Here is a 13,713-nt window from a genome sequence, read left to right on the forward strand (position 1 = left end):
TTTCCCAGCAAACTCCCCCTCTTTCTCCACACCTGTGGTCCCCTCCATCAGCATCCACTGATGCTCTCAATGTGTTTTAATCACCTTAAGCAAAAGGACTGCGTGGGATCAATCTCTGGGTCAATAGTGTCAGCCGGCATTTGCTGAACGGGCAGCGGATGGATGGAGGAACGTGGGCCCAGCGGATTCCAGGCCCAGGTGCCGTCTATGCCCGAAAGCCTTCCACATCCCGAACCTCACTTAGCTTCAGCAGTGGCCCTGAAAGGTGGGTACTATGTGCCCATTTCTCAGAGGAGAAGATTAAAGCTCAGAGGGCAGCACGGGCCAGAAACCCAGACTTTCTCAGACTCTTTCCAGGTCCACCCACACGTGCCGTGGTTGCCCAACAGCTTCCCCACGGGACGGGATTTTTGGGGAGGCATCCTGCCCTGAGTGGGGCCCCCAGCGGTGGGGCTGTGCCCCCAGCGTGGTACTCACTTGTGCACGTAGCCCTCGGAGCTGGCGGTGAGGTTCGCCTGCATCACCGCCTGGAACTCCGTCTCGTTGCAGCAGTATTTGAAGACCGTGTTGTTATGGTGACAACAGAGGATGAAGGTTTTGTTGTCCGAGAGCCGAGGGCAGTGGAAGCCAAAGTGGTAGCGGCCTTTGTGGTCCGTGTACGGCTCGCAGACCCGGAAATGTGCGGACAAGACTGGAAAACAGAGTCACCAGGCTCCGTGGGGTCCCTCGGCAGCCCACAGGTGCCACGGGGTGGGGACTGGGCAGCCTATTCTAGGGTCCCGCTTGCCTCTTCCCTCCCTAGGAGGTCTTTGAGACCCACTGTGAGCATCACCTCTCCAGGAAGCCTCCTCTGGGCTCCTGTCACCCTGGGCTCCCAGCCCTGGTTATACTCTGTGTCCCCCGGACTGGGGGCTCCTTGCAGGCAGGGCTGCATCTCAGGCCTCACACAGATCCCCTCCCACAGCCCAGTATGCAGCAGGCACTTAATTAGGAAACCAACCTTAATGGAGCACACCTACTATGTGCTTCACAGGCCCATCTCATTTAATCCATGTGGCCGCCCCAGCAGGCAGGTGTGGAATCCCACTTCACATATGGAGCAACTGAGGCTCAGAGGCCTAAGATGACTTGCCCAAGTGGTGGTGGGGCAGGAACGAACCCAGGCCTGCCTGATTCAAAGTCCAGGACCCCCTCCACTCCTCCGTTGCTGGCTCTAGGAACCTCTGTTCCTGGGTGGGCCGGCAGTGGACATGCTGGTGGGCCAGGCAGGCCCAGGTGGGGGCCAGCATGGGTGCAAGGACCCCCTTGGATCCCTCTTGGGTCAAAAGCAGCAGCCCTTCGGTTCCTCGGTTTCTACTAAACTGGTGCCCTGGACCCCGAGGTCCCCAAGGGCCTGCCACAGTCACCCCTGCCCCATGGTGGTGGAGCTGCCCTGGGACCCTGCTCACAGAGGACGCTCCCATTCAGCCAGCGATGCTGCTGCCAGCCCGGGGCGGTATTTGAGTCGTGCCGACGGTGATGAACAGGAGCGAGAGCCCGAACAAATACAACAATGGAAAAAACCTGGAGCCCGCTGTCTCCGGCTTAATTAGTATCTTCATAAAAGGGATCGCTGTATCTAATTTGTATCGCTGAAAAGGGGCTTCGTTGGCTGAATACATTTCTCCAACCACAAAGGCACTGGTTTTGCAGCAGCTCCTCCAGCTAGCTGGAAGCTGTGTCTGCGGAGAGGTTATTAGACTGCAGCCCACACAGCCGCCCGAGCTGCGGAGGGAAGTCCCAGCTGGGCCGGGCTGGAGGTGGGCGGGCAGTGCTCACGCGCCAGGGTGCTGAAGCTGCCTGGGTGGCCTGCATGCAGTTCTGCGCCCCTTCCCAAAGGGCAGCACCTTCTTCATGGGGACGGGCACGACCACCGCAGGAGAAAAGTCCCAGCTTTCTGGGAGTCAGGGGAGCTCTCCAGGCCTTCTTCTCATCCTCAGGAAACAGGAGCCTCCCTCACGGGGAGGCAGAGGTTAAGTGCCCCGGGTAGACAGCCATCGCGCTCACTCTCGCCCCCAGTGTGCAGAGAGACTAAGCTCAAAGCTGAGGTTCTCAGAGCTGATCCCTGACCTGCTGCGGCAGCGTCCTTTAGGGGCTTGTCAGAAATGCAGGTTCTCGGGCCCCTCAGCAGACCTTGCAAATCCAAAGCTCTGGGGTGGGCCCTGCAATCTGTCCTCGCAAGCCCACCAGGGCGTTGGGGCCATAGGCCCAGAGGGAGGGTGTGCTGGAGGCAGGAGGTGAGGGGCAGGCAGGCAATTCCGGCCGCCACCCGGGGCACTGCCTGGGGCTGCTCACACTCGGCTTGTGGGCAGCTGGGGAGGACACAGGCACACCTGTGCTGCCCGTCAGAAAGTCCAGCTCAGGCCCGGGACCAGCCCGAGAGGCCACCCCAGGAGGCAGGGAGGGGACAGAGCTGGGAGGCAGCCCGGAGGAGGTGGCTTTTGAGCTGGGCCTCAAGGTCTTGGGAGGAGCCAATGTGCAGAGATGGGGCTGGGGGAGGAGCGGCCCCGACGGACGGGCTGTGGAAGGGCCTCACCCAGCACCCACCGCCCCCTCTCTCGGGCCCCACTGGACAGTCAGCACCACTGGCTTTGGTCGTTTGGCAATGACACGGGGGTCCCTGTAACCAGCAAAGCGCAGGCCCCGCTTGGAACAGGAGGCTGTGGGCAAACTCAGGCAGCCAAAGGGCGGCACCTTCGGCTTCTGCTCTCAGCACAGTGTGGCCCTCAGGCTGAGGGACACCCCGTAGGAGGCCAGTGGGTTCTGAGTCACCAGGAAAGCAGCCCAGGCAGAGAGGGGACACCAAGGGGAAGGCCATGCTCTCGGGTCCCTGAGCCTTGGATCACGAGCACCCCGCTGCGTGCAGAGCTCAGCGAGACTCCTGGTCCCGGTGGCCCTCCCTCAGCGGCCAGCTCCTGCCCTGCCTGGGTGACCTCGAGCAGGTTGCCTTCCTTCTCTGCGCCTCAGGGCCCTCATTTGAAAATGCCTGCAGGCAGCGAGGACCAGATGGTCCAGTGCTTGGGAAGCACCTGGAGCAGGGGCATGCGGCTGGGTGGACGGCGGCCCCCAGACCCCGGCCTGGGCTTGGCTTTGGCTCTGCTGTCCTGGGAGTCCTGCCCAGCACCCCCTGGCCCCCTCATGGCCTCTCTCTGGGCTACGCCCCCTGCAAAGGGGCAAAGGCTAAAAACCACCAGGCTGATGCTCACAGCTCTGCTAGAGTTTGAGGGCATGAGGCAGTACAGAGACAGACAGAGACAGAGGGAGACAGAGGGGGAGACAGAGAGACAGAGACAGACTGAGAGAAACAGAGAGACAGAGACAGACACAGACAGAGATAGAGACAGAGAGACAAATGGAGACAGAGACAGACAGAGACAGAAGGAGACAGAGAGACAGAAACAGAGACAGAGACACAGAGCGGGAGCCACAGAGAGGGGCGCCTTGCTCAGACCGGGCGCCGGCTGGCCATGCTGGGCTAGCCTTGCTGTGGAGGGAGCTCGGGTCAGTTAGCTCTAGTTTGGGGGAGTGGAGGATGTGGCTTACGCCTGTCTTTGTAACCAGGAGAGCTCGAGCTCACCTGTGACTCCAGCTGGGATCGGGGGACAGCCTGGGAGGCTGTTCAGGTGCCAGCAGGTCGGGCCCCAGCATGGTCCTGCTGCCTGGGCTAGACTCCACCAGCTGGGTTAGCTCAGACAAGTCAGCTCCCGCTCCAAGCCTCAGTTTCCTCATCTATAAACTGGGATGACTATGCACTGCCTAACTTCTGCTTGCAGGGCTTCTCCCAGGGCCCCTGCAGCCCACTGAGCTCCATGGCAAGCCCACAGGGCCACGGCGCACAGTGGGTCCTCGCGGCACAGCAGCGAACATCAGCTCATCACCAGGGGACACCGGTGGGGCGGAGGACTCAAGACAGGCCCCTGTCGGCCCCTGGAACCCCAGATGGGCCAGCACCCACCCCAGGGAGGGCCCACCTGCCCCACCCCAGCCGCCCCCTCCCCACTGAACACCCACGGAGGTTTTACCTGCGGAAAACAGCAACGAGAAGAGGACGGTGAGCACGTTCAGGGACGGCTGGCCACAACTGGTCATCGTTTGGCTTGCATTGACCCGTCAGAGCTGCCTGTTTAACGAGATCCAGGAGAGGCTGGGTGTGGGCTGTCGCGCCTGACACCGGCTTTGCGGCCCACAGCGGGGGCCGGGCAGGCGGCGGCAGGGGAGCAAGTTTGCCGGGAGCAGGGGCCGGGCGTGGATGGTGGAGACGCCACCATCCAATTTCCTTTCTGGAATGAATGACTTTCCCCCACCAGCCAACTGTCACTTCCTTTTCTTTTCACGGCAAAATGGGACTTAATCAAAGGAGGAGGATGGCTCAGGTGGTGGAAATGACCGGTGGGCAGAGCCTGGAGCCGCGGGAGTGAGGATGCCTGGGCTAGCTCGGCCACCTCGGGGCTCCCAGGACCCGGGTCTCCTGACCGTGCTGCTGACGGTGACTTCCGTCAACCCCCCCACAAGGATGCACCGAGCCGGGCACCTTTCCAGGCGTGAGGGACACAGCGATGAACGAAATAGAAACTGTTCTGCCCCCTGCTTGCTGCGTTCCAGCGAGGAAGGCTGCCGACGCACAAACAAATGAATATTTAAAATGCTATGGGGCTTCTGAGCACAAACCCTAAAGACCTGGAAGCCGAGACCCACACGGATGTTTGTGCACCGTATTCACAGCAGCTAAAGCGGGGAGCAACTCGGGTGCCGTGGATGGAATTCTGGATGAACAAAACGCGGCGTGGACACACATGGAATATTAGTCTGCCTTAAAGAGGAAGGAAATTCTGACACCTGCTACAACACGGCGAGACCTGCGACAACCCAGCGGACACGACGCTCGGTGAAATGAGACAGACAAAGGCAGATGCTGTGGGATTCCACTCTCAGGGGACAGCTAGGGCGGTAAACTCAGAGGAGCAGCAAGCAGAACAGCGGGGCCGGCGCTGCAAGGAGGGTGCGTGGGGAGTCAGTGCTCAACGGGGACAGAGGGTCAGTTTGGGAAGACGACAAAGCTCTGGAGATGGACGGTGGTGACGGAGGGGACTGATGGCTGCACAACAATGTGAATGTGCTTAATGCCACCAGTGTGCACTAACAATGGTTACGGCGGAAGTTCTCTGCTATGTTCGTGTGTACCACGATGCATTTTTTTAAAAAAACACTATGAGGGAACATAAAGCAGGGGTGCAAGGGAGCAGACAATGGCGATGTGGGGGCTGCTGTAGACAGGGCCTCTCCGGGAAGGTGACATTGAGCAGGGCCTTGGGCGAGGCAGGAGAGAGTCTGTGGCCCTTTGGAGGGAGCGTGTGACCGAGGGGAGCAAGTGCTGCCCGAGTGGGAGCGGCGAGGAAGCGGGTCACAGGGGAGGAGAAATGGAGGCGTGGGGAGGCGGCCCAGGGTCCTCTCTGTAAGCAGCACGGCCCTCCCACGAATTGTGTCCCCCTCCCAGTTCACGTGTCGAAGTCCCAACTCCCAGGGCTCAGAATGTGGCCTTGTTTGGAAAGAGGGTCACTGTAGAGGCCATTAGTTAAGATGAGTTCGTGCTGGAACAGGGTGGCCCTAATCCACTGTGACTTATCAAAGGGGGGAGTCTGCACACAGCCACACACATACAGGGAGAACGTGGAGGCAGAGATCGGGGTGATGTGCACAAGCCACTGAACACCAAGGTCGCCCACAGACCCCCAGAAGCCAGGAGAGGCCTGGAGCAGACCCACCCTCGCAGCCTCGGAAGGAACCAACCCCGCCAACACCCTGATCTCAGACTTCCGCTTCCAAACCGTGAGACCGTAAACATCTGTCGTTGACGCCAGTGGTGTGTGGTTCTTTTTATGGCAGCCGGAGCAACCGGGGACAGCCCAGGGAAGGACTGGGCTGGGGTCCGCAGGTAGGATGCTCACCTGCGCACCTGGGGGCGGGATCTGATGTGAGGATGGTGGGGCCTGGAGAGCCCGCACCTGCCCGACGTCGGGGGACCCTGGGGCCCTCCCGGCCTGGCTGAGCTGCCCCCTCCCCCGCCATGTCCACACCTGGGGACAGGTGGAGAAATGCACACACGCGGCAGAGACCTGCTGCCAGACGACACCGTTCTGAGAGAGGACACAGGACAACGCGCAGCCCAAAGAAGTGAGCCCCTCTGACTGCCCAGACGTCCTGGGCGCCTGCTCCGGACCCCTGGAGCCAGCCTGGTCACGGACAGCAGGGAGGACACCAGCTCGGGCCCCAGGCAGCTCTGAGTCCCGCTTAGTGGGGGCAGAGCCGGGGCTTCGAGGCAGGCAGAGGAGAAGCCACCCAGCAGCCCAGAGGCTGGAAACTTCGGAGCAAGGAGATGGCAAGACTCAAGGCCAGATGCATGGTGCTCACAGCCTGGCCCCAGCCCTGCCTTTGGGGCCTCAGTTTCCCCTGTAGCCTGGGCATCATCATGGTACCTAAGGTGCCGGGTGGCATCCTTGTGAGGTTTGGTTTATCGGAATAAGAAAAGGCGTAGCATGATTGTGAAATGCCACTGAAACCTGGGGCCCTAACATCACGCTTACTCGCGGTGGTGCCTCAGCACCGGGGAAGGGCCCCTCCTGCCGCACCCGCGGGCCTCTCTGCTCCCACTGCCGCCCTGCTCGCCCCCCACGGCTGTGAGCTGCTTAATTGCTCTGAGCCAGGGCCCTCCTGGGAGGATGAACCGAGATTAAAGCATTTGAGAGCTTAGGAGAGGATTTCACCGGGGGAAACCAAGGATCAGCCCCGGAAAATGCATAGCAGGAGGCAGAGAGTGATGAGTCCTCTAAGACGACTCCCCCACGGCCCCATTCTACAGACGGGGAAGCCGAGGCCCAGCGAGAGCCGAGACAGGTCTCCAGACCCCAGGTCCTTCCGGTGCCTGCAGGGTGGGGCTGCCCCACGTTTGCGGCCAGGGCTTAAGTCCAAGAGTTGGCGGGCTCGCTGGGTGAATGAGGGGTCCTGCCCTGGCCCCTGAGGCAGCTCGGGTGTTCAGTGGACAGAAAACCCCACGGCATGTCACGGAGAAGTTATGGACGTAAAAGTTCCGCTTCTGCCGATGGGAGATGGCAAAGCCGGGAACCAGCCGCCCCAGCCCCGGCTGCTCGGAGAGCTGCCTTGGAAACCCCGCCGGGCCTTGGGGCCCGCCAGCTGCTGTGAGCCTTATGGGGCCTCCACAGGTTCCACAGTACTGATATTCACAAGGCCCAGGCCACCACCTCGGGCCCCTCTGGGGGGTCTGCAGAGGGGGACCCGGACTCAGGGACTGTGGGCTCTGGTAGGGCATGTCGTGTCGCCAGGGGCACCCCCAAGACCCCCACAGGTGAGGTCTGTAGGAAGCTGCTCCCCCAGCACTGAGAACAAGGCCTGAAAGGTGTCACCTCCTCTTGCTGGCCCTGCCCGGCCCTGCCCGGCCTGTGCAGCCACTTGGGGCCGCTGGCCTGGTCTGGACCATGCCGGGCTCAGCTCGGCAGCTTCACCATGCTGTCTCAGGTGACCCCCATGTCAGCCCCACGAGGTAGATCATCAAACTCCCGTCTCGGAAAGGGGGAAACCAAGACTCAGAGAGGTGAAGTGACTAGCCCAAGGTCACACAGCCACTCAGCAGCTGAGATGGGACATAAACCCGGGCTCCAAAGCTCACTCCACCTCCTGGCACCGAAAAAGTTTCCAAGGCCTCCCAGAAAGCACATTCACCACAGACAGATTAGATTCATCCTCCTGGGTTCTATTTCTTTGAAAATTGGTAAACTGCCTGAGATGGTAGCTCACGACCAGCAATAAAACTCTAATAACTGGAAGAACGTTCCGGATGAGTGGGACTTCCCCGAACGCTCGCTGCGTGACCGGGTCCAGGATCACGAGTCAGGCACGCATCTCTGTAGTCCACCCTCCGGTCAGCCAGGGACTGCCGTTCCCGGATTTGAGGATTATTTTTAAACACCGAGTTTGGCGAGGCCGGGAGGGGAAGGAGGGCATGTGAAGAGAAACAGAGCCGGGAAGATGGATGAGCCCCACCGGGAACCACAACAGACCTGTTTTCGTGGCCACAGGCTCGGCAGAGCGGGGTGGGGGAGGCACAGCAGCCCAGGGCCGGGGTGCCGGGCGCCGGCGGGACGCCTGAAGACCCCGGCGGCAGCAGGGGCTTCCCGCCCGCCCCTGCTCAGGCCCACAGCCACGTGCGCCGCCTCCTGCCTGCCCTGCCACGGGCAGCAAGGCCTGGGGCTCGGGCCACTCTGCCCGGGCCAAGTCCTGGCTCCACCTTTGGGAACCACACCCTGTGTGACCTGGGGTGAGTCACCTGAGCCTCAGTCTCCTCAGCCCTGAAATGGGGATAAAAATAGTATCTAAATCACAGGGTCATGGTGGTGATTTAATGAAGCAATGCATCAAAGCGCTCGGACAGGGCTGGCACACGTGGGCCTCAAGAGGTGTCGGCGGCCGTCTCTGATTCAGCCTTGTCCACCAACCCGGCCCTCGGCGGCCCCCAGCGCCGCTGTCCCCAGTGCCCATCTCAGCGTCCACCTGCCTCCTCGGATTCACCGCCACGCCCACTCCTGGAGCCCCCTGGGCCTGTGCACGTGCTGCTCCCATGCCGGGGCCACCCTTGGCCTCTCTGCAGCCGCAGGCTTGAGGCTTGCTGCGGCGTCCACCTCTCAGGACAGCTGGCCCCGCCTGACTCCCGCTCCCTCCGCCGTGGGCTCCTGAAACTGGCCCTTCACCTGCCCGGTGTTGCCATGGGCCGTCTCGGTCCACCAGGGGACCGTCTCGGTCCACCAGGGCAGGGCTGGCTGGGCGGGATCCAGCATGGGTGGAGCCACTGTGATGCCTGCCGGGCGTGTGAACTGATTTGGGAGTGAACTTGAAAAGGGGAAACGGGCAGCCCAGACCACTGCCCCCGGGTCTTCAGACTTGGGCCACACCGGCCTGCACTTCCTGGCACTGAGAACAGAGGAGGACATGTGACTAGTCACATGCTGCGCCCCACACACCCCACCTCCTCCACTGCCATGGTGGGAGGGAGGCTGGAAGTCCCGCCCCCGTATCCCGGGCGTGGGGCCCAGGCTGGCCCTTCCCCTGGGCAGCCCTTCCCCACCTCGGCCCTTCCCACGTGGACGTCCAGAAGCAGCCTTGGTTCCCTGCCCTCCCGACTCCACCGTGCGGAGCGCGGCTCCCCTTCAGTGAAGCCCAACACTCTCTGCTGTGGGCCACACAGGGCCGGGCACGGGGGACTCAGCCGCAGGCGACAGACAAGGGCCGCTGCCATGAGACCGGCGGCCTGCGGGAGACAGTCACTGCCAGCCTATGGTAGACGGCAGATGACACAACGAGTTGGTAATGAGCGTGGGCACGATCGGCAGTGGTAGTAGTAGTGGCAGGAATTGGTAGCTGAGCAGGGGCAGGGCCGGCGGGGGCCGCGCCGACTGTCCCTCGGGGAAGCAGGTGCCCAGGAGCCAGGCAGGAGCCGCAAACAAGGAGACAGCGGCCAACGGCTGCAGCACCCCCACTTCTCACTGCTGCTCCGGGCTGGGCCATCGGGCTCCCCATCGTGCAGACGGAGAATGAGGGCCCCGAGAGGGGATTCAAACTCCTGTGCCCTGTCTACACGGCTGCCGAGTGTTCACACCCCCCGCAGCACGTTTGCGCACAGGCACCTGCACAGTCTCACCGGTGACGTTTGACCTCCACAAGACCCCAGGATTCCAGTGCAGACCCAATCCTGAGTTTGTGAACTTTTGTTTTCAGGACAACATCCACTTAGAGGTTATGAAATCTCTCTCTGAAACGTGGAGTCCAGGAATAAACACTTCATGCCTGTGTGAAGTAAGATCAAAGCGCGTCCTTCTGACCCCCTTGTGCCTGTAGGAGGGAGCGGCGGGAGGGAACTAGGACATCTTCCCCCGCTGCGCTGGCCAGGGCCGAGGGGCCCAGAGCGTGGGCCTGGGGAAGGACAGACACAGGACGCCTGCAGCCGGGGTGCCACACAGCACGGCCAGCAGCGCGGGGGAAGGGCAGGCACCTTGAGCCCCCGTCACGGCCACCGTGAACTGAGCCTTGCTGGTGCCCAGCCCTGCATGGGTCACATGCCCACAAAGCCAGCCCTGCTGAGACCACTTTGTTTTTGCTCATGGCAGTAGGCAGCAGGCGGCCTGGCACACAGTAGGCACTTTATAAACATGAGCTGCACTGGTTGAAGGAATGTAGGCATTATCATCTCCAGCTCAGAGAGGCTAAGTAATTTGCCCCAAGCCAGAGGGTGGCAGGGCTGTAATTTAAACCTAGGTCTGTCTGACTCCAAATGGGTCCACGGGGGTTGTGGGGGTGACGACACAGGCTTCGCAGTCAATCTCCTGGGCCTTGAAGCAGGGCCTTATTGGTTACTAGCGGGGTGATCTGCCAGCTCCCCAGCATGCCGAAGTTAGACAGAAAGGACCACAAGCTGGAACATCTAGCAACTGCTCCATAAATGGTGCTTATCTGCTGTTGCCTCTCTGTTGTTCCCAAGGCTGATGGTTTAGGTACCTGAGAGGTTCCTGTGTGCCCCTTGGCAAATGAAAGTGTGTTTGACCACCAAGTCCGGTCTGATTTCTCCAGCTCTTCTGCCACGCTGGGCTTGTGCCTTTGGTTAGCACTGATCTCCTTCTGCCTTTCCTGCTGGTCTAGTGCTTCCCTGCCTGGCACAAGCTCCTCAAGGGTGGGGACTTTTGTGCCCCTGTATCTCCCCACCATGCTTTGCACACAGTAGGTGCTGAATAAATGTTTGCTGCCCATAGAATAGGAACTCCATTAGCACTCATTGGCGTGGATGCCAGGTTCATCTTATGGCAAAGAGCAAAATTCCAGATGGGAGCAGCAGAGCAAGGCCCTGGGACAACAGGCTTGCTCCTCCACTGAGACACGGCCTGGACCTTTACTACCACCACCAGGAGTGACTTTGGGCCATCAGCCTCGGTGGAAGCTTCTCACCGTAGCCAAGAAACCCAACTACGGGGCGCTGGTGGGACAGGGGAGCCCAGGTGGGACACTCAGAGTCCTGGATCTACAGCCCCAGGCCCTCACTGTCCCCCTCAGGCTGGCATAACACTTGCTCCACGGGGCCAGGGGCAGGGCCAAGGGCAGCGGAGAGAAGAGTGCTCAGCACTCTGGGGTGCCATGGGTGGGCCGGGGGCCCTAACTGGGAAGGGGAGCAGGTTACCACCAACCTGGAAACCACCCCCGTCTCCCCACGTCCCTGCCTCCCTCAGAGGATGAACCTTCCAGTTTCTCCCCTTACAGTTCTCTTCCCCCAGCGATACCCCACCACCCACCCTTCCCTGCAGCCCGCGGGGCTCTGGGTCCAAGTTGTACACTTGGCTCTTCCAATCACTCCCCTTTTTGAGCCCGGGCTCTAGGCCAGTTCCGCGCCCATCAGATGCTCTGTGTGTGTTTGAGGTAGGCAACACTGCTAGCCCATTGTACAGGTGAGGAAAACTGAGGCCAGGGAAAGGGAATGAGCGCACACAGCTGAAAGTGGCTAAGCTGGAAATCCTGGCCCTGCTGAAGACCCCAGATGCTCCGCCTTCCTCCTTGAGGGGTGGGCGGCTCCCCTACCCAGCCTCAGTTTCCTCGTTGGTTAAAGGGTGAGCTCATCTGAGACAGTTGTGGGCCCTTTGCAACGCGACAACCCTCTGCCTCTATCTGTCCTCCTGAATTATTTGGTTGCACCATGGAGATAAAACAACCCTGGAAATCCCAGAGGCATTTTTTTTCCCCAGTGGAGAAACATAAAAATATCACATGAAGAATGAATCACTTAAAGTGTCAGGGCAGGAAGAGGAAAGCCAGGCCACAGAACACCATCGGAGGGGTGGCCCTCGGTTTCCCTCCAACCCCGCTGGCCTCGCTTCTGGCCTTCCTGCTACGAGGGGCCCTGGCCCTGGGGCCCCCTCTTCACTGGGGTGAAGAGAAGACAGAGCCCTGAGCCTCAGTTTCCCATCTGCAACCAGGGATACACGCCCACCTTGAAGGGGCACTACGAGGGGCCGAGGCGGCGATGGAGGCGTTTGTTCATTTGTTCAGGTCACACATCCATCCACTTGTTTGTTCATCGCGTGTCGGGTGCGATGCTGGCTGGGGACCGCAGACGCCGCAATGGGCTGAGCAGACCCGTCCTGCCCCCGTGAAGCCAACCCAGTAGCCTCAGGGCTGCGACGAGAGCCGTCCCGACAGCGTGCGCCCCAAGGCCTTCTGCAGCTCTCACGACACGCCGGGCCCTGCTCTGAGCATTTGGCCTCTTCCCAACCACCCTCTATGTTGGCCTCTTGACACCAGGACACCAAAGCACAGAGATGGTCAGCAACTTGCCCAAGATCACACAGCAGGCAGGTGGTAGTGCCAGCACCTGCACACCCCACACGGCTCCTGCCCCTCTGCTCAGCGCCTGCTCGTCCTTGGCCCCTCACAGCTTCACCATGGCCCCTCACATTCTTCTGTGACAGAGGGTCACGTGGCGGCCTTGCCTGGCTTCTCCGTCAGACCCCCAGCCCCTCGCCTGGCCTGGCGTGCAGTGGGCTCGGCCAGGGTTTGACCCCGAAGGAACTAACGCACGCCTGTGCACAGCATGGGCCTTACCTGCTCTGCGACTCAGGGACCAGCACCCGCTACGGTAGGCAGACCCCTGGCCGCTGGCCCCTTCCTTGCTTTCGGTCACCACCAACCCTAAATCCCAATAAAAGGAGAGCGACTTGGCCGGGCCTTGTATAGGCAAAGGCCGGCCTGAGTGCTGAAAAGAATTCAGCTTGTTCCTCTGGGGCGGGGCTGGGGCTGGGAGCTGAGTCACCCAGCGGGAGCCCAGCTCCCCGGCTGGGGCCGCCACCACCTGGTCTGATGACCTTATGTGTCCTCACAGCACCAGTGAGAGTCCCATTCTACAGGTGAGGAAACGGGGGGCGCTCCCTGGGAGCTCTCACGGGGAGCAAGCTGCCCGGTTGGGGTTCAGATCCCGGCCCCAGGGCCCCAGGGGCCACCCCTCGGCGAACCCTTGGCACGGGACGTGTGCGTTCCCTCCTTGGCCCCCGGCCTCTGTCAGGCGAGTGGGCATTAGTGAAACCACCACGCCAGGCACCACCTGGCAAGATGCGTGGAGAAAACCAACAGTCCCGCCTAAGCCGTGGGAAGGAACCCCAGAGCCAGAGGGGCCTGTCCGGGGCCCACGGCGGTGGGCGGCACCGCCTGAGTCCAGCTGGGCTGGCCCCTCTGCGGCCCTTCCATGCCGCCCGGCAGGACGGGGTCCTCTCCGCGGGAAGTCGGGGGGTTCCCACACCTGGCACCATTTGAAACACGATCGGTGGCTTTCACGTCCATGTGGACACGGGCCAGGGGCCCAGCTGGCCTCTGAAGCCACATCTCCCCGCTCCCGGCTGCCAGCCCGCAGTGTGGTCCCTCTGCCGTGCCCTTGGCTGGCATTCCTGTCGTGGCCAGCGCCACGGCTTCTGGGCGGCATCTAAACCCCACCGTAAAGGAGGCAGCTCTCCTCTCCCTCCCTCCCGTCCCTGGAACCCTGCCCGTCCTGAGCCAGGCCAGAGATTAATCTCCTTTTTTGTCCCTTTCGGTGGACAGGGCACGGACTGACCGCGTGTGCCTTATCCAGCCAGGGCC

General features: G+C 61.4%; 1 protein-coding gene across 2 annotated transcripts in view; it reads right to left on the reverse strand.

Annotated features, from left to right (window-relative positions):
- Positions 1 to 13,713, reverse strand: part of SHISAL1 (shisa like 1) — a 61,919-nt gene that overhangs the window by 32,982 nt on the left and 15,224 nt on the right. For both annotated transcript variants that reach the window (XM_069490594.1, XM_069490593.1), the window contains exons 2-3: positions 4,062 to 4,159; positions 478 to 691 (exon numbers count right to left, since the gene is read on the reverse strand). In XM_069490594.1, coding sequence (XP_069346695.1) covers positions 478 to 691; positions 4,062 to 4,128 — 281 coding nt within the window. In that variant the 5' untranslated portion in view covers positions 4,129 to 4,159. The remainder of the gene's footprint in view (positions 1 to 477; positions 692 to 4,061; positions 4,160 to 13,713) is intronic.

This window comes from Eulemur rufifrons, chromosome 16, assembly GCF_041146395.1.
Source record: "Eulemur rufifrons isolate Redbay chromosome 16, OSU_ERuf_1, whole genome shotgun sequence".
NCBI lineage: Eukaryota > Metazoa > Chordata > Mammalia > Primates > Lemuridae > Eulemur > Eulemur rufifrons.